At 37.3% G+C, this 20,781-nt stretch overlaps 1 protein-coding gene across 2 annotated transcripts in view; it reads left to right on the plus strand.

The window, feature by feature from the left end:
• Positions 1-20,781, plus strand: part of CDK14 (cyclin dependent kinase 14) — a 318,203-nt gene that overhangs the window by 210,714 nt on the left and 86,708 nt on the right. Inside the window, exons 11-13 of one of the 2 annotated variants that reach the window (XM_031052481.2) lie at positions 4,016-4,079; positions 17,644-17,692; positions 17,802-17,923. In XM_031052481.2, the coding sequence (XP_030908341.2) occupies positions 4,016-4,079; positions 17,644-17,692; positions 17,802-17,889 (201 nt within the window). In that variant the 3' untranslated portion in view covers positions 17,890-17,923. Of the gene's footprint in view, positions 1-4,015; positions 4,080-17,643; positions 17,693-17,801; positions 17,924-20,781 lie in introns of those variants that run through there. The other variant, XM_005152937.3, reaches the window with a different exon arrangement.

The raw sequence follows: 20,781 nt of genomic DNA on the forward strand, positions 1-20,781 counted from the left end.
CATTTGTGTTGTGTGTCCTGGGAAATCTTTCTGTATCATTCTTGGAGATTTGAGCAGCAGGTTCTGTTTTCATAACTTTCTGCCAAACCTGAACAATGTCAACTGGCACTAAGGGGCCTTCCATACTCTGATAAGTTGTGAATCTGTTATTTTTGTATAAATAGATTTCTAATCTTACAAATTAGATTAGAAACTGATCCTGATTTTGAACAGTCAGTTTTAAATAAAGAGGTCATTTTTTCTCATTTGGTATAGGGGATAAAAGATCCCAGAGTGTTGTATATAGTGTGAAACAGCAAAACCCCTGTAGGTTTTGGAGGTTTCTTCACAGAAACCATAGCTATCTTGATCCCTGGAAAACATTAAGCCCATTCAAAATTTGAGAATTTTAGATTATTCTTAATAATTTGATTTAGAAAATAGGATCTCAGCCCATGCAAGTTGAATATTTACCTCACTGAGAAGCAGATTATCAGCAGAGAAAGTGAACAAGTCTTTTTTAATTTCTTTCTTTCTTTTTTCCCAAATAATTCTTAATAGTAAATAAAAGCTTATTTCCACTATGAAGTTGCAGCTTGATTGCTGTGAAAGCAATGGTTATTTTCATGGGTTTGGGATATGAAATGGAAAGAATAAGTGTTGAAATGTAGAAGAGACAGAACTCCTGGTGGCATGGTTGGGTTAAGAAGTAAGTGGTGGTCTATGGAAGAGTAGTCAGGGCAAGGAGGTCACCTTTTAGGTAGCAGCTCCTGTTGTTAAGTTGTCCCAGGCTGCTGTGTCTCCAGTATCTTCCACTTCCACTGATTGCTGTAAGCTTAGACTTGCTTTCCAGCACCAGTGGTTTCTACTACTGGCTCCTTCATATAATCAGTTTGATGCTAACCACTGGTTTGGTTTGGATAAGCAGTCCCAACAGCTAAGGAACAGTGGTTTGGATTAAAACCAGGTGACTGTTGGGTTCTCCCTTCCTTCTCCACTTTCTTTTTTCATGTTGGTCTCCTAATTCTCTTTTACAAGCCACAAAACAGAGCAGGTCCTTCTCCACTGTGGTGTTGCATGTAAACTCCACTTTGCTTTGTTTATAGCAGGTGTCAAAACTCATTGCTTTGCATGGTTTAATCCCACCCCATCAAAATGGGATTGATTACTACTTAGAAGCATCCCTTGCAAAGTCATGCTTACAAATGTATTTATGTTGACATATCTGTAGGCAGTGACTGTTTAATCTTACCCAAAACCACAGTTGGTTCATTGCTGCCTCTCTTCCATGTTTGTTGATTGAAAGTCACATATTGTGAATTTCTGTGATGTACATGTTAAAACTCATGTGGAGGAAGGATGATCTTTGCCGTGTTTGTACAATGCATTACAATATAGTGTCTAGATCCTTACCTGAACTACCAAGTGCCCCTGCCTTAAAAATGGTAGGAATTAAGAGGGTAGAAAACTGTAGCTGTTTTTAGCCTGACTGATGCCCTTGGACAGAAGGTATAAATACTGTTGGTGGTTTGAGTACTCCAGTACACAGAACTCGTTTGTAGCTGGCTCTACACTGTAGCAGCAGATGTGCTAGAATATTATTAAAATGGACTGCGAAACTAGTAAATCATTGTGAGTCACATAAGAATAATTTCAGAAGTGTTCTCCCATCAGGTCCTCTGTTACTGGGCCTGATACTACTTTGAAATCCAGAATAATCAATTTCTTAGCTCTGAGTTCTACATTAAATTGGTCTGAGAAATACTCTACCTTGCACTGAAGTATCAGATTTTGTTTGCTGGCTTTAATATTAATCTGTGCCTTACCTACCTGTGTCTCATCTGAAATAAGAGACCATGAAGAACACACATTTAGAAGGATGTGGCTAATTTTCTTGTTTTCATAACGTTTCAAGAGAGAATATTCCTTCGGTTTGCGAAACTGAGGACGGTTATTTCTTCAACTCAGATGCAAGAATCTCTGTTTTTAATCCGCGAGCTCCCTCTGGTGGTCCAAGACGTGCTTGGCACCAAGAGCTTGATTATTGCAGATACTAAGTGAAAGTTATTTGCTAATCGATTTAGTGACGGTGTCAACAGTGCATCCTAACTTCTTCTTCAGTTAATGAGAGAATTGTGCTCTCCCTAATAGCAATAATAAAATGAATACTGGTGTTATGATGAATTAGTGTTGCAGGTCTAGCTTTATCTTATTCAAATGCCAAATTAGATATATTTCAGCAGGACTGAAAGCAATGAACTTCAAATAATATTTACTAATAAAATCTGTGAGCATGCATATCCAAATAACCACACGGATCCATACTGCCTAATCGCACTGAGCTGTCATCTTTATTTCTCTGACACCTTGGTGCTCTGCTTTCCCCTCCTACTCATCCTACTACATCTAAATCAGGCTATTTGCCTAGTGTATTTGATAGTGGAGAAAAATGATCTTTGCATTAATAATATTAGGTTATAAACATGTTAGTATTGTAAACTGCATAATAAATTTGAGGCTCTAGATTCATAAAGCACACCTTGTAGGTAAGAACTGTAACTGTTCAAGAGGTCACTTACTTTTGCCTTAAGTTTTAAACCCACATCTAATTTTTTTAACAAAGTTTTGGCAGAGTTGAAAAGAAATCTTTGTGTTTCAGCATCCCAGTCTTGCTTTTTTTTAACCTTGAATTTATCAACATGAACAAATGTTTACTTAGCTTAAGAAATGCACTAAATATTATATAGTCATCCTTCTTTTAATGCTCTTAATGCTCTTAATCCTTCAGCTCTAAGTGATTTGAGTAGATGATTTGTAGCTTGCCCTGAAGTGTCACAAACCTTCACATAGTTGGACAAAAGATTGCCACATTAACTTCATGCTTGTTTTGTGCTGATGTTACTACAGAATATCACAGTGACTCAAAATAAGCAGGTCCAAAAGATTTATTCACAAGATCTGCAGTGCAGGTAGGGGCAGGGCTGGCAGAGGGTTTTCTATATTTATGGCAATGCAAAACAAGCAGCAGACTGGTGTGAGATGCTTTCACTTGAGAAGGTCAGCCTTTTATTTCAGGGCCCGAGCTTATAACAGATACTGAGAACAGTCCCTATCATTTTCATTTCTGATAGAAATTGTATGTAAATTTGTAACAAGAAAGATCCCACTAGTGAAATACCGAATTCTACAACTCATTCAGAAATACACTTCTAGAACTGCTAACTTAGGTGTTCCTCTTGGCTCCACTTAAAGAAAGCATTGACAGTTATGTCTTATGAAGGAAAACAAGGTTTGGGAAAACTAATTATAGCAATTTTCTCAATATACTTATTACTTGTGCCAAAGGCACAAACGTGAACTTTTTATATGAGCAGAGAATATAAGATGTATGTGCGAAGCATTAAATACTTCGCTGCTAAAAATTAATCTGACTTGTATTACAAGAAGGAGGACAACTGAAGTGAATAGAAATAAAATATAATGCATGAGTCAATAAAGTTTGTATTTTCGAAGAATTTACTATTTTGTGTATACTACATCCACTTAAAATGACAACTGTTTGCTGTTCATTCTTGTTCACACCATGCTCTTGGTCACCTGCTTCACCATCTGTGCAGATCATCTGTCCTAGCATCTATTAGATATCCATTCATTATATTTAAACTTACGGGGACTGAAATTATTTCTGAGCTCAAATATCTAGCCTCTGTGACACCCACACTCTGAGATATGCAGGTAGATTGACACTTGTCAGTGGAAAGTAGTTTTAACATGTAATGCTTAAACAGGCAACCTGAGAGGAACACGGCACTGTTATGTGCTTTACTGACTCAACAGGTACCTTGAAATCATGGTAATAATGTAACTTTTTGTACCTTCTTCTTCCAACCTTCCCCCAGTAATTAAGCTTATTGAATGTTCAGATTGTAACATATATTGAGCTTATAGTGAGGACTGGCTTTTTGTGATGCTATGTCTTGTGTCGTCTTTTCCATTAAAGCAATGTAAGTATTTTTTTCTCTCATTTTGTGCAAAGGTACTTGGAACACCAAATGAAGATACGTGGCCTGGAGTCCACTCTTTACCCCATTTCAAACCAGGTAGGTTGAAGTACCAAGTTCAACCAAGTTCTCTTCCTGGAAGTATGGGACACAGATAATTGCTTCCCTGCCCACAAGCATCAAAAGGACCTGGTGCGCAGTGCACAAACCATAGCGCAGTACCTCTAGCTGCTTACTTTTTATTGTGCTCACGGTGGGTTTTTTTCATTGGTTTAATTTCTTTGCTTTCTTTTGCATTTTCTCCTGTTTATTACAGTATGTACCCTGACCTGCTTGCATTCTTCAGCCACTGAGTATCGTATCTTTCAGATAGGCTGATTCCCAGTCAGTATTACTTTTCCACAGACCAGCCTGAACTTTGGGAGTACTAAAGGAAGCTAAAGAGTAAAGATTTTGTGAAAGCTGAAGTTACTCCTAGGTTATCTGCTAGTACTTTTCTACAACGGTTCAATTTTTTAATATGCATTATACTTGAAGTTGTCATATTCTGCAACCATTCTTGAAAACTGTTTCATCATCTGATACCTTACTGTGAGAGGGAGCAGTTTGTTCCCTAGAAACTAGAAGTACATGGTCAGTTTTGTTATGCATGTATGCGTATGTATGTAATTACTTAGTCTTGTTAACTTTTGAGTGGGAATCTTAGAAATAGTGGGTTTTATACATGCCTAACAGGCAAATCAGTAGGAGACATGCTGATTGTTGGGGTGATGAAATACTGGAATGGGTTGTCCAGAGAGGCTTGACATCTCTATCCTGTTCAAAACCTGACCAGACAGGGGTAGAGCAGCATAAACTTGTTGGACCTGCTGTGAATGGGCTTGGACTAGATTGTAAAGAGCTGGTTACGAGATTCTTTCAGATGAAGCACTTAATTGGCTCCCGGGATACTAGGATGAGTCTTACCATTTATAATCCTATGACTAAAGTCTGGAAGTGAATGACAGAATTGACCCAGGAATACAATTTCTGATGTTTCTGTCCTCGCAGGCCTCTCACGAAACTCCTGTTTCTCTTTGCTGCAGATGATAATCCCGTCATCTTTTGTCATAAACTGTAACAACCTGGAATCCCATGCCTTTTAAACATAATTTCCAAGTTATTTTATAGGTGAATGTAAAGATTTCCTTGTCATTCCAGCCTTTCTTATTTGTCAGATCTGCAGAACCATAGTGGCTCCATTGGGGCAACAGAGACAGGAGATGTGGCAGAGGAGTTGAAAAGGACAAACGGATCTAGGCAGCTCTCAAAATCAGAGAGATGAGATAGAGAAACAAATATATTGTAAGGCATACCCTGACAGTAACACAAAGCCTTGAGAAAAGGGAAGCAGGTAACTTTCTTTCACATTGCTTTTCAGTCTCTGTCCTAATGCTGTCTTACTACTGCATAGTGCAATCACTCTCTGGTGCTCTGTAGTGAATTAGTACAACTTCTTTCACAAATACAGTTTTTCACTGAAATACTAAAAAACACTACTATTTTATTCCCTAAATCGTTGTGTCATTAAGTTTACAAATTTTTAAGTTTCTCATTCTTGGTACCTATTAAAAGGTGGGTATACACATGGAATACAGTTACAAAAATACAGTTTTTAACAGCAGTCCAAAGACATTGTTTTTATCCAAGAATATTGAAGAGAAGGAGAAAACCTGGAGATGTCAGTGCATGCTGTTTGGTTTGGTCTTGATTTTATTCTTCTGTGTGATACAGGAAAGTTTTGAACAGTAGATGGCAGCCAAGAAATTTACTGGTTTCATTTTTCTGTTTGGCTTCCAAGTGTGTTGGGGGATGTGGGTTTATTACCACAGAACATTAGGAAATAAATCCACAGTAGGCATTCCATTAAATCTAATTTTTATACAAGCATTGTGTTAGATGTGCCTTTATTTTTTCCATTCTAGACTATGGATTTTGTCAGCTATGGATACATAATATTTATACAAATGCAGAATGAGGACAGAAGGAAAGATGCCTCCAAGGCAGAAAATGGTCACTATTTTCACCATTTCTGCATGGTGTGGTCTTTGTTCTCTCTGATCCTTTCCATATCTGTGAAGTATGTAGATATGCAAGTCAGAGTAATTACTATTCTCACTGGCAATTATTTAATCTTTCCAGGGCCTGTTAATGAAAGGTACTGAGCTCCTTAATTCCTGTACATTGTGCAGGTCTAAGAGCACTCCAAAGGAAAAAGTCCTCTGTGTATGCTTACTATGTTCTGCACATTTTGTACCACCCTATATCCTTCATGGCCTTGGTAAAAGGATTTTTTTTACTTATGGGTCCTTATTTTCTGATTTTAGAAATTACAGCAACAGAAAGCTTAATCTTAGAACAGTTTGGGTTGGTAGAGACCTTAAAGATCATCCAGTTCCAACCGCCCTGCCATGGGCAGGGACACCTTCCACTAGACCAGGTTACTCAAAGCCCCATCCAACATGTCTTTGAACACTTCCAGTGACAGGGCATTTACAGCTTCTCTGGACAACCTGTTCCAGTGCCTCATCACACTTGTAGTAAAGAACTTTTTCCTAATACCTAATCTAAATTTCCTCTCTGTCAGCTTAAAGCCATTCCCCCTTGTCCTGTCACTACACGTCCTTGTAAAAAGTCCCTTTCCAGATTTCTTGTAGGCTACCTTTAGGTACTGAAAGGCTGCTATATGATCTCCCTGGACCCTTCTCTTCTCCAGGATGAACAAGCTCAACTCAACCTGTCTTCAAGGAGAGGTGCTTCAGCCTTCTTCATGGCCCTCCTCTGGATTCACTGGAGCAGGTCCATGTCCCTCTTGTTTTTTAGAGCTCCAAGAGCAATCTAACTGGACAACCAAAACTTGGCTTACATACCCCAAAACCAAGTAATTGGACATTATTCTGATAAACTGTGGAATGGTTAGAGAAGAAAAACACATCACCTGTAGGATCATACTGGTTTGTGTAGAGCCACTAAAGCATGCTCTGCACAAAGTGCTCGTATCTATGGGTTGAGCATGGAATTACACTTATTTGCTCATCCTGTTAGAGTCATTGGAGCTGATTGGTCATGCGTACCAGGTTCTCTGTTGGTTCTTAAAAAAATGCTTTCTTTCATGCCATTCTGTACACAAAGGTTTTCTGGCTATGGGAAGGCTGCATTGTCTGCTTCCCCAGATGCTCAGCCAGCCATGTGCCCTCCCTGTCAGTCTGAGAATGTTGTTAAACCCTAGAGAAAATTTCCCCAGTGTATGGAACTGAAAGAGTCTACCAACTGACTTCTTTGGAGCAAAAATGGAGGTTAATGCTTTAATAGCACATTTAAGATGACTTAATCTTTACCTTTCCTTCACAGAAGAATGCAGGAGAAAACATGAAATGCTGTGCCAAATCTGAACCAATTCTATTTTTCTTTAAGATTTGAGAAATTACTGCATACAAATGTAGATTATATGGGTTTAAGCAACTTCTGTGTGTTGTGTGTCTCTCTGAGCTTTGAGACCAATAGCTGCAAACTGTAAGTGTGACAAATTGAGAAATGCAAAGAGCACTGGTGATGAGGATATCAACATCCACTCAGACAAGGCTTTGATGCTGTAAACTGAGTTGTGTAAGCATAAACATAAACATAAGGACTTGAACAGAAGTATCAATGATAGTTACTATAGTTTAATAAATGCTGAGCACACTAAATGCCTGTGAAGTTGGGAAGCCTGTTGAGAGTAGAAACAAAATTTCATAGAATCATAGAATCGTAGAATATTTAGGGTTAGAAAGGATCTCAAGATCATCTAGTTCCAACCCCCCTGCCATGGGCAGGGACACCTCACACTAAACCATGCCACGCAAAGCTCCATCCAGCCTGGCCTTGAACACCGCCAGGGATAGAGCATTCACAGCTTTCCTGGGCAACTTATTCCAGTGCCTCACCACCCTTACAGTAAAGAATTTCCTCCTTATATCCAATCTAAACCCATTTTAACCTGTTACCGCTTGTCCTGTCACTACAGTCCTAATGAGGAGTCCCTCCTCAGGATCCTTATAGGCCCCCTTCAGATACTGGAAGGCTGTTATGAGGTCTCCACGCAGCCTTCTCTTCTCCAGGCTGAACAGCCCCAACTTTCTCAGCCTGTCTTCATACGGGAGGTGGTCATTGTATTTCTTCATAGTGCTTCATTGTATTTCTGTTTGCATACAGACTTAAATAACTAATTTTCATGCTGTAATTTGATAAGGCACAGTCCTGTGCTGCAGAGAGCAGTTTATTAGGAGAGAGATGTCTGAAAAGCATGGCATTCTCTAGCACAGTGGCCAAGGGTCTGATTATTATGGAAAACAGCCAGTGCATAAACAATGATGATCTCTAATATATTAATATGTGGGAGCATTTCTGAGGCTCAATAAGAAATGTGTTCCAAAGTCCAGCTGTGGGTGGCTCTACATCATTTAAACACCTAACCTCAGTGATTTTAACAGTCTGTAGTTGTGAAAATAAGTCATAATTTGTTTTGCCATTAAAAAGTAAGAAAACAATTTGTATTTTATCTGCCTGCTTTGGGATCTTTGATTACTTTCTATCTTATAAATATTCTGAGTAATATGGGAGATGTTAAAGCTAAAAGGTGGCCTGGCCTTTGAGTCTCAGCCTCAGTCCTCTCAGTTTGTGTTTGCACCTGTGCACACAGACACAAATGAGCGGGTCTCCCTGTATTCACATATCACCAAAGAAACCCAGGCATTCAGCACCACTCTGAAAGTAAATTATCTGCCCTTAAAGAAGAAGGCAGTTCAGGGAAATGATGAAAAAGTGTTAGTTGCTGTTTCAATGAAACCTTGAGGTTTCATCCAGCTTAGAAACTTCATGTTACAGGTTATTGGACAGAGACAGTCTAAGTGATGAACATGACTCTCTGACACGTGACTTGGAGAACCTGTTTTCACTATTTATTCTTTTGTTACAATACTTTAAGAAATACATAGATTTGCTGTACTAAACCAGAATCAATACCTTTTATGTCACAGGGCCAATATCTCCAAGAACAAAATGAAAGTAGGCATCTTCTATGTCTCATCTGCATGAATAGGGATGAAGCAGTATTCCAAAATAAGTTGCTTCCTTACCAGTCTTTTGTTTGAGTCTTCCTGATTTTTGTGTATTAGTCTATCCATTGTCATTAAGTCTCCCATTTCTCTTAGTCTGGAGTCTTACCGTTTTTTCTTCTCCAGCCATTTCTCCGAGATTCACAGTCCTGCCCAAATAATCAAGCAACATACACTTAAGTCAAGTTTTCACTTTTCCTACCTTCTCAGTCTTTGGGACTGATGCTGCATAACCTCCATCCTGGGAAGTTAAATCGAATTTTATCAGAAGGTGCTGTCTGTGAGCAAAGTGGGAGAAGGTAAGATATGCTCACAACAGAAGACATATGAAGTAATAGTGGCCATGAAGAGATGGTCAAGGAAAAGTAACCTGTTAGGAAGGTGAAGAAAACATAAGAATGCTTTGTAACATTCATTGGGCATCAATTTCCTTATAATACAGTTTCTAGGTGAAAGTATTGAATAACATACTTAATCTTGGACTGATGATGTGGGAGCCCAAACCTTACTATATTCAACAGATGATCATTTAAAATATGAAGTCATACACCTGAAAAGGTGACATTGAGACAATGAAAACACCCACTGAGCACTGGGTTTTACAAGAATATCCCTAAAGGGAGGATGAAAAGAGTTAAGAGGAAGAGATTCTCCTTAAGGAGAAAGTGGAAGACAAAAAGAAACTAGAGTGAGAAAACAGCATTCCTAGGAAATACTGCACAACACAGAGTCTGCCAGAGATTGACAAATACTTTGTGGATTTATTAAAAAGTCATGAGTCTATGACTGACAAAACCGCTGCCGAGCTGGTGTTCTGACTCAGGAATTCTGCTTTGCTTCCCAGGTGATCAATAAATATGGATTTGGTTTGAAATATGATCTGTCTACCTGCATCTTAACAGGTGATTGATAGCCAAGGTTTTTCAAAGGATTAAGTCTCACTTAGAGTAGGGCTGGGCTGAGAGACTAAACTGCTTTGGCACAAACCCATGGAAATACTGTATATGAGGACATATGGCTCTTCAAATTTTCATAAGAGTTTTTCACCAAAGCCTGTCAACAATTCATTACATGCTGAATCAATATCTTGTTTGTTTACATCCACACTAATGCCAGTAAATGTTCCCAGGCGATGTGGGAGTCTCTGCAGTTAAACTGTTAGAGCAGCCTCTGGCATGCCTTTAGCTCACGCCAACTAGCACTTCCTGGGCATGGTTTGGGAATGAGTATGGGCAGAGTATGGGCTTGGGACCATTCTCTGTAAGGAGTTCCCACCTCCTGTATTGGAGGACTGAGGTGGAAGGGTGCTGCAGCAGTATGCACAGGACAGTAGCGGTGTCTCAGTCAACTAACAGTCATGAACCTATTCAAATTACTGGTATAGATGTAGTTGTCAAGAATTTGAGTAGCTGAAGGAGAAAGGGATCTGTAAAGGAGAATTAATTTCAAATTTCTCCTGCTATTTAGTTTCAGTGAAATTGTAATATTTGGTGTTTTCTCAAGTCTGTGGTATCCACAACCCAAGCGAAGAAGAACTGTTAGTGTTTTTACCATTCTTTAAACAAAATTGCATGAAACTGGAATGTTAAAATTACTATTATATATGCAAGGAAGCCAGGGTGAGCACTGCTGTAAAGTGGAACCATCTAATATTAAAATCCAGTGCTTTAGACAATGCTAGCTATTAAAAATACAATTCCTACTCATGCTCAGTTGGCAGTTTAGAAAACAGCATCTATTCTTCCTGTTTACATGACCTGTGCTCTGCTAAAGCAGGTGCTTTTGGAAGGGAGGAGAGGAGAGGCCATGGGGATGGAGGCTGGAGAGTTGAAGTAATTTTTCTCAAGATATTTGGAATAAAAAATAGCAAAGTTTAACTCATTACTGTGATAAAATTCCAGTAAAATCCCCAATTGAACATTAGTGCTGCAAACTGCTTGCAAATTTGCTTTTCAGGATGGATGCTTGTCTTTGTCTTTTACTAACCTGATTTAAATGTGTTTTTGATTGAATCTTTAATAAAAATAGTTTATGAATCTTATATATCACAATACAGTGTTAGTCACTGTAGACTTTTAATTTAAATGTAAAGAAAACCCTTTTAAAGAAATGCATTAGACTTTTCAAATTATTAATTATGGTGATGTTTAAATATTTGCATGTAAGCTAATCACATTTGGTTTTAAATAGAAAAACATTAATCAAGGAATGCATATTAGCCGTCATGTTGTGATTAACAACATAAAAAATGCCTTGAAGTCAAACTGCATTTTAAGTTCTTTGGTTTATACTAGAAGCTGATTATCAATAGTGCTAAAAAGGAGCTAAAAAATCAAAATGTAGTCTGCTTCTAATTTCATATGTAGCTTTTCATGCCTATTCCTGGTCCTTTCAAGGCAAACGTGGTAAAGGTATAACAGTTCATGTGTTTTTCCAACTGATAAAAGAGAAAAACGCCTCATCTTCTTTTATGTTACTTAAAATGCAAGTGCTTATTTTTTCAATTCTCACAGCAGACCAGTGGTTGCTTCAGTGGTCTGCTAATAAGCTCACTAGTGGGTTCTACTGAAATTCACTTCTGTTTGAACCTGCCCTTGATGCAGGGCTGTCAGATGGAGTGTGTTTATCAGGCAGATAATGATGTTTGCAGTAGAGAGCATGTAAGTATATATGTGGGCATACAAGTGAGTATGCATGTATAACAGTGCTGCTGTAGAGCAGCTGTCTCATTTCTAAAGGAAATGAGAAATAGAAGGGAATAGAAATACTTTATCTAAGAAATAGAAATACTGTTGTTTCTAAGACAGCTGGGTGTAATGGATGAGCTTTCTGGCACAGGTTTCTTTTCCCCCTTAATTCTTCAAGCTGAGTACAGTTTGGAACAGTTGTTTTAGGAACATAATTTTATTGATGCATCAGGTTTGTCTAATTAACCAGCTCAAGAAATATACTCCCTGTCTTCCCTCCAGTTGCTCACTTCTGCTTCCATTTTGCAGTCATTATTCCAGCAGCTTTGTTGATGCTACTGTTTGTGGGGCACAACCCTAAAACTTTCTTGGCACACAAGGCATTGAGAAAGCTGTGCTGCAAGGTCTGAAGTGAAGAGCAACTCAAATCCATTTACTGACAGCATAACATTTGTGTAACCACCACCCAACATCTCTGTGTGGGTTGTGTGTAGTGCCCGGCAGAACAGTGAATCTTGGCTCTGAGGCTGGGCTTCTGAAGATGTAGATGTAATACATTATCCTACTCCTTTTCTATACTCTTAAAAATTTAAGAGTGCATGGTTTGCTACAGGAAGATACTGCAACTGGTACTTCTTTCCAGTAAGGAATATGAATACTTTATGTTTGCTCTTATTTATGAAATTCTGTCTAGGGATCTTTTTACACAGCATTTGATTATGAACATGCCACTTAATTAATCAAGATTTCTCTAACTTGGCCTTCTAAGAAGCAAATGGGAAACACTCTTAGGTGCTGTGGGATTTAAATAAAACCAAAAATGTCTTCTTTTGTTTTGTGTAAGCAAAAATCACCTATGCTAGTGAAATAAGCACCAACATAAAAAGCGGATCTTTAATTGGCTCTTTAACAGTGAGACATGGTTGCTAGTAAGGATGATGACTGTATATTCGGGATAAAAATGCAGAGAATCAGATGTTCTTTCCTGAATTTGTTCCCAAAAGATGTACAACTATTGAAGTGTTTGGTTAAAGGAAATTAAAATCACCCTTTTTACTTTAAATTTTAGATGAGCTTACTGTGTCGGTCTGCCAGTGTTTTTATTCAAAATAAGCACATTTAATAATAATAATAACCTGAAAAGATTTTAACTCTAGTGTACATACAGTTTGAACTATGAAAATTCAAAATACAACTGCGATCAAATCTTGATCTGTAAACATACTGCTTTTCAGGCTTCTTTAATCTCAGTGCTGATGGGAGTGAGCAGCTGCCTCAGGAAGATGGTGTGCTTCGTGTTCTTGAGTGACTTGCGCTGGAGGATGGTTGTGTGAGTGGGTGATTATGTGAGCGTCTGCATGAAATTCTTACATGTACCTGTTTGCCTTTCAGTTCTGAGGGAGGGATAGTAAGTTTACACTACATGGGATTTCTTCCACAAGGTTGGACTGAGATTTGAATGTCCTGAGCTGCTGCCTTTCATAGCACATGTCAGGCAAAGGTTTCTTTTGGGGAGAGTGTTTATGGTAATTCTGCAGTATTCCCAGGATCTTGCATACAGTCAAGATCTATTGACTGATGTTACTATATTTTATGATTGAATCAATGGGAGCATCTGAAAAACAAATACCAGAATTATATGTTGGAAGTATCATAAAATGTAATTTCATGCAGTTGGTCCCAGTCAGATATGTATGGCTTTAGATTTGTTGTATTAAATCCATCTAGTAGTAAAGGTCAGAGGCATTCATTACAGCTGTGTATGAGTCATTCACTCTGACAAGTAACTCAGAAGTAAACCTGGCGGTGTAATTGAAGACTAATTACAGTTATTAATTGGACACATTTAGGAGATCCTCAGATAAAAGTTGTGAAGTTATCTCTTTTTTGACAGTGTTGTGACTGCAAGGTTGATGTTCTAGGTATGTAATATTGTGGTTTCATGATTTAGGACTTTAAAAAACCCTGCATCATGGAGAAGCTGAAGAACAAGATTATTGCAGTTTCTCTGTTCTGGCAACTCTGAAATCAAAGTAGCTGGTTTTGTTACTCTCTTTTTTGTTCTCTAAAGAAGGATAAATTCAGGAAAGTACTAAGAACTGGCACATACACAAGGCTGGGCTTAATTACTACAATAGTCCCATCTAATTACACTGTCCAAGAAAGTTAACAAGATGCTGGTTGGAGATATGACCACACAATTGTGTAGAAATACGTGAGCTGTATTTTATTGATGTCATTTCTTACTTTCTTTTTTTTTAATAAAAAAATAAAGTAAGGAGCCTCTAATCTGCTTGGAGTAAAGAGGAAAGAAAGAGTTGATACCAATAGTTAGGAGAAGCACAGTCTGCAGTCACACAGCATATAAATGGAGTTTGAAATAAAGGCCCTGGGACTAACATTTGCTGTTCTATAGACAGGGTTTCATCCTATCATGTTATCCCCCTAATTTTTCTCTCTCCATGACTGATAAATATGGTGTGTAAGGTACTTATTTAATGAAGGTTTAGTATAGAGCAGTAGACAATAAAGTACAAAGATCCCTTTGAGAAGCTTGTTCATTTTGCTTATGCATGTCCCCTGTAACAGCATTTACAAAACTGGTTCCAGTGTATCACTTTTTCACTAAAAACTCCTCTGGCATAACAGTAGTTCTTGTTTCTTGCAGAACTGAAATGAATCTTTGGACATGAAAGCCTTAAGGCAATTTGGCCAAGTGGTTGAATCTTACGTTTTCCTCCCACAGAGAAAATGGCCTAAAACTCTCACAGCCCAGTCAAGAAAATATGTTGTATATGGTAATGCTCAACAGTTTTAAGTGAATGTGGGTCTGCTGAAGTCTGTGTTGCTGTGCCAGTTTGATCCAGCTCAGTATCTGACCAAAACATATTGCAGAATGACAGATAAAATCAAAATCTGTCTTTCCCCAGTTCCAGCCAGCTTTTCAGCTATGCTTCAAGTCAGTTCAGGTCTCTTTCCATTCAGTACTTTTCTGCACCAAAACAGATTAATGTGCAAATCTGCACTTTATTAGCTGATCTCCCATGTATATCTCAGACTTGTTATGCAGCACTGTCTAGCTGCATATTTTCCAGCCTTTGCCATAAATGGACAGTGTTGAACTACTTACTTATAAAGTATAGAAAGTCTTTATTCCAGTTCATGTAGGTATCTGCTTGCGTATGTGTTTATAGTGCACATTTGTGCATTAAAATTGAATTTGAAATTCAAGGGTGAGCTCAGGCCAGTGCAACTTGGCTATTAACCTTACTGAAGCTCAGGCTTTTCCTATGGAGAGCAGAAGCTAAACTAGTAAACAATAGGTACAATTTGAATTTTAATGTTATCCTCCATTGTAAGTTTGGGGTTTACTCTCAATGCCAACATGATGCTTGAGCTACTTACTACAGAACATGTACTTCAATGCAGAAATTTTCTTTGTGCTTTGTGTTGGGTATTAAAACATAATCACAGGCAGTGACTGTGGTGCCATGTTACTAGTACTGATCCATGACGGCATCTAATAATGATCCTGACTACTTCACCCATTTGATTTAAAGACCTGCCTCAGGGCATTGGCACATCTGTAGCAGATGCATTGCATGCATTGCATAATACAGATAAAAAGAAATTGGCACTTCCTATAGTTTTAATCTGAATGTCTCAAGTGTGATGCTAAGTTATTTTGTTGTAATATTTGCACACAGAAAATTTTAAGGAAATCTCATCACTTGCACATACTTACAATGAAGCATATCAGAAATGAGTTCAAATATGCTAAGAAATACGCATAAAATTAGCAATAAAAATATTTCATTTGGAATGATATATTTACAAAGCAATAGATTTTTCTATTAATAAAATGTACCACATTGACTATAATTTATATCTTACAATATTCTAATCCTAATAACAAATTAAAGTTTATAATGCTGTATGACAGAGTTCATAATAATTCAACTGTTAGTAACTTTAGTTTGTTGAGAACCATGTAATGATGGCACATCTGTGAGTTGCGGAAAGTCATCTCTTTTCTTAGATAAACTTTATTCTGACAGAGGAGTCAGCTGGGTGCTATTTTAATCATCATCTACAGTAGTCAAATACTTTGCAAATGCATAAATGTTTTGTTGGTAATGCCAAAAAACCCAAACCCAAACAAAAAAAACCCAACTAAAACCACAAAAAAAAATTTAAGCTTTTGTTTCATGCATTCATCTACATCTAAAAGCCTTTAAGAATATGACCGTGTAATTAGCATTTGTTGGTTTTTGCTAAGAAAGTTACTTGAGTAACTTACATACAATATTACATAAGTGATATTTATAATTTATATCAGTGCTAAAACTAGTTATAGTCACATAGCTTCCAGTTTTCAGTACACTTGTCAAACATATCTAAGAGGGAGTGATTTCATTTCTTTAACTGCATCAATCTGGTTAAAGCAACAGGGTTTGTAAGTGTGAAGTGGCCCTCAGAGTTTGCAGGTCTGCTGTGTAATGAAAACTTCCAATAATGAAGTCAATGAGAGTTGAAGTTTCTGCATACATCTTATGCAGAAAGTTAAAGTAAAAAACAAAATAAAACAAAAACAACCAACCAAACAAAAAACCAACCCACCAGGTATAACAAACAAAATCATCCACATTAATGCTAGAATGCTGTGTGTACTATAGTTTTGGCATCTTCAGAAGTGAGTATATGAAGCATATATGACAACCTTAGAATTGATAAAAGCAGAGTATATATATACAGGAATTTCAATACAACCCCACCCATTACAACTCCAACTTACAAAGTCATGGATCAGTACTAGTAACATGGCATGACAGTCACTGCCTGTGATTATGTTTTAATACCCAACACAAAGCACAAATTTACAATTGTTTTGCACAGTAAGATGCATGACTATGTGTGTATATAAAGTAGTGTTGTAAGTGTACAGTGTGCCTGTCAAATGTCATGCTCATGGGTGGAAAGGAATCAGAATTAAATCTTGAGATTTTATGGAGTATTTTGTAAGCTGAGAACTTCTTCACAGCAACTAATGCCATAATACTAAGGTAGTTGATCAGGGCAAGTACCAGTCTACATGTTAGGATTTCAGTACAGTGAGGCTTCATGGAAAGTGTTATTATATTCTCCAGCTGTTTTGCATTTGTTTCTTCCTGAGAGGCACTTAGCTCGTGTTCAAAGGGCTAACAGAGTACTGGCTCTTCACTTCAGCAGCAGCTTTCATAGCATCTTCCTCTGCCAACTAGGGTCTCCTGCAGAGCAAACATCTTCATGGATATGAGAGGGAAAAGTACTTATATCTGAACTTAAGAAATCATTTTTTTGAGTAAATAAGTCTCATATTTGTTAGTTCTGCTCATTATTTGTAAGTGTTCTTTGGAAAATGGACTTTTATGTAGCTAATATATTTTGCACAACTGTGTCTTACTCTTACACCTCCTGAGAAGCATGAAAGCATGGCAGTGAGGTCAGAAAATTGTATTTGTGATGAAGGAAAAAAACATACTAGATTTCAGGCTACTTGTTTTGCCCTAGCAAATAGAAATAATTGTAAAAATGTCCAATTCTGGTGATGCCACAGGTAAGTGAGCTTTAGGTCATAAAGGTTTGGTTTGGTTTAACAAGCTGGAGGTCTTTTGGGGGGTTGTTTGTTGGGGTTTTTTTGTCCCTGTTTATATGGCAGTTGCTCCTATGCTAGTTGGTTTTCCTGTCCTGGGACTTGAGCTGATGAAATGATGAAAATTGACAATAGATAAGTATATTTGCGGGGGAAAAAATCTTGGTTTTAGGGTAAATAATTTATCGTGCCTCTTCTTTTTCTTGCAGAACGGTTTACACAGTACAGCCCTAAAAACCTTAGACAAGCATGGAATAAGTAAGTTGGTTTTTCTTTCATTATTATTTTGACTCTTCAAGGATGTGATTCATGCCAAGCTGAAGTTATCTTAGTTGACTTAAAATGTCTTTATCCTTTTTAATTACAGTACAAATATGGAATTACTGAAGTATTATTATTTCCTGCTTCTGCCAGCTTTGAATATTTTTGAATTGCCAGTTACTTGTAAATATTGAGAAACTGTATAGCATCATATTTTCATCTTGGAGATGTCAGCTGGCAAGTGTATTGAGCTCAGTGAGAGATGCAGTGTTACTGCCCTGGGCCATCAGTTTTGAATTTTGTTTTCCCTATTCATCTGTAACAATAAAGAGACCTTTAAATAATATGTTTCTAATCAGTTTTCGAGTGTTGTTTCCATATTGTCATCCCCTGTTGCCAGGTCCATCTGGTCATTGCTGTGAGCTGATAACTATACCAGTTATATACCAGTTATATTTTGATTATCACAACTGAAAAGAATCAATGTGCCTTTTTCTATTATTTTTTTCCTTTAATGTTTCCTGAGTTTTTACGTCAGATGGGACACTGATATAAAGGTATTGTGCTCAAAAGCCAGAAAGGTTGCCTAATAAACCAGGAATGCCTAATCAATCATCTCTGTAAAGTTTACTAGAAGATTTCTCAGCACATGAAGAATCTCTGTAGACAGGATATTTGGGCAGCTCTGTATTGAGTGATTAATATCTCTTATATTTTGAAGAAAGCATACCCAGTTGCCTTCTTCAAAATATATGAGTTGGATACGCACAGTAGCAGCTATGTCAACAACTTGTCCTGCTAGAAAAGCTGTCAGAGTTTTTCACCACTCTGTTTTCACTGAAATATTTTGCAATCAGGCTAAGCCTTTGCTGCACCAGAATTGCTGTTTTCTTTCCAATCCTCACTCCGAATTTTATTGTTGGTAGCAACTAGCTGTCTGGTTGGTAGTTTTCCAGGCAGTTCAACAGACAGCAGGAGTCTGAAGTATCTCCTCCTCCAAGTTCACCACTGAAGTTGAAAATATTAAATGTTTTGGTGAAGGAATGTGTTCATTATAAGGAAAAAAAGTTACTGATAGGGTAGATAGAAGTCTAAATCTTTTTTCAGTGTCCTAGTTTATTAGTAATGGAGTATGTCTACAGCTGTAAAATTCATAGCATGGTCACTTGCCTAAAATGTGATGAGGTTTGTATTTACTTTGTTATTCTATTATTTTTTCTCCATTTGCTCCTTCCCAGACCAATTTGGTCCAGTGTTTTTGACTGAAGCACAAAGGCATTTTTCATTTTAAAACAAACAAACAAACAAACCCAACAACTTCTGAAATTGTGGTTAACTGAGGGAGGAGAAGTCTCTTATTGTAATATGACCATAGCTAAAATTAGGTGTTAGTTTGTTGGATGTGATACCAAAAATGCTCATTCTTTCAGTCAGAACCTGTATGTCTGCAGAGCCAGGAGTCCTTCATATGTGTTCTTCATGACTCTGCAGCTCACTCTACATAACTGCTGGATCCTCCATGGTTACAAGTAACTTTCTGGTTCCTGCAATTGGACACATAAAGCTGGCACTGAATTAATTGAATTTCAACACTCAAGAGGAAAGAAAGTTTCTAGCTTTTTTTGTTCAGACTGGGAGACTAATTTGGTGGCTTTTATGGAAGAGTCCATTTCCAGTTTACTCTAAAGGGGCGAACAGGAAGATCAATGTCACTTATAGCTGGCTTTTGTGAGTTTTGCCAATTCTTGTGATCCTTGCAGGCATCTTGCAATGTTTGACTCTACTTCAGGTTTACTGCTTGCAATAATGTAATTCCCTGAAAGTCATAGCTTTCCTTTTTAAAAGTCAGTCACTAGAATTTTCTATATTCTGTCCTTGAACAATGAAAAAACTTGCAAGTTCGTTTTTTCTTTGAAAGTAGTTAATGAAATCCAAAAGCTTGGAAGAAGCAATTATATTGCAACATAGGCAATTAGGTCTGGATTGGGAAAGAGGGACAAGGAAACTAATATGGATGTGAGTGTGTTTGCTTGGGGGCATATATTTCCGTAAGTAATGTGAATGGATTCTGACACTCTGTTCCACCCATTCTGCAGGCTTGGACTGAATGTTTCGCTGTATTTTAACAGCAGTTACACCCAGTGCTATCTCCTCTACATGAATAAGTACAATAATAATTTGAATTTTAAAAGTTGCTTTCATTTATTTCTTTCAAGGACACTGCATGAAAGTAGTTTTCATAAAAAACAAACAAACAAACAAAAAAGAAACAAACAAAAAACCCCCCCACACCAACAAAAACTAACACCCCCCCAACCAAAACAAAAACACAAAGCCAAACCCCAATTTTCTTAGAACAAACCCTCAGTCTCTGAGATTTGATAATTGACACAAGTTATGATCACATCACAGGCTGACTCAAATAAGTCCTGAGCTTTTTAACATCTAGGAAACCTCTTCAAAAATATTTATACAGTTTCAATGCTCCATGCATAAGGAAGGATTTACAATTTCTCAGCGTAAATGAAGGGTTTCAAATAGTGAAAACAATGACAATACACAGAGTTTATTGCTTCATATTGCAGTTCTAATACAATAGAACTGAAAATGATGTATCATTTACATTCAAAATGTAAAGGATTTTCTCTTTTTCTAGTGTAAATCTTTATTTGTGTGCTGTATTAGAGCGCTGTTGCTTGCACAACTGTAGCTAAGGATATATAAACATTTCTGTTGCAGACATCATATTCCCAAGGGTTTATAATTCAGCTATAAAACTTAATACATGGACAGAGTGATTCATTCTAGATTTTTTCTTTCTTTGTTAGCATGTTTCAAAAAGCAGTAATCTCTGATCTTCAAAAAAAGAAAAATCCTTTTAAACTTCCCAATTTAATTTGTTAAAGACTGTTGATGTCACAAAAATGTCCCATTTGAAACAGAATTGCTTTAAGTGTAGTTGGGATAAACATGAGACCTAAGACATAAAGCCTTTTGTTTTTACATGTGTATTGGTTTTGTTGCAGAGTTACTTCCTCTCAACATTATAGTACCTTTGAAAGATACAGCTTAGAAACCAGTGTTTG

Source organism: Melopsittacus undulatus, chromosome 1 (assembly GCF_012275295.1).
Source record: "Melopsittacus undulatus isolate bMelUnd1 chromosome 1, bMelUnd1.mat.Z, whole genome shotgun sequence".
In the NCBI taxonomy this organism is placed as follows: Eukaryota; Metazoa; Chordata; class Aves; order Psittaciformes; family Psittaculidae; genus Melopsittacus; species Melopsittacus undulatus.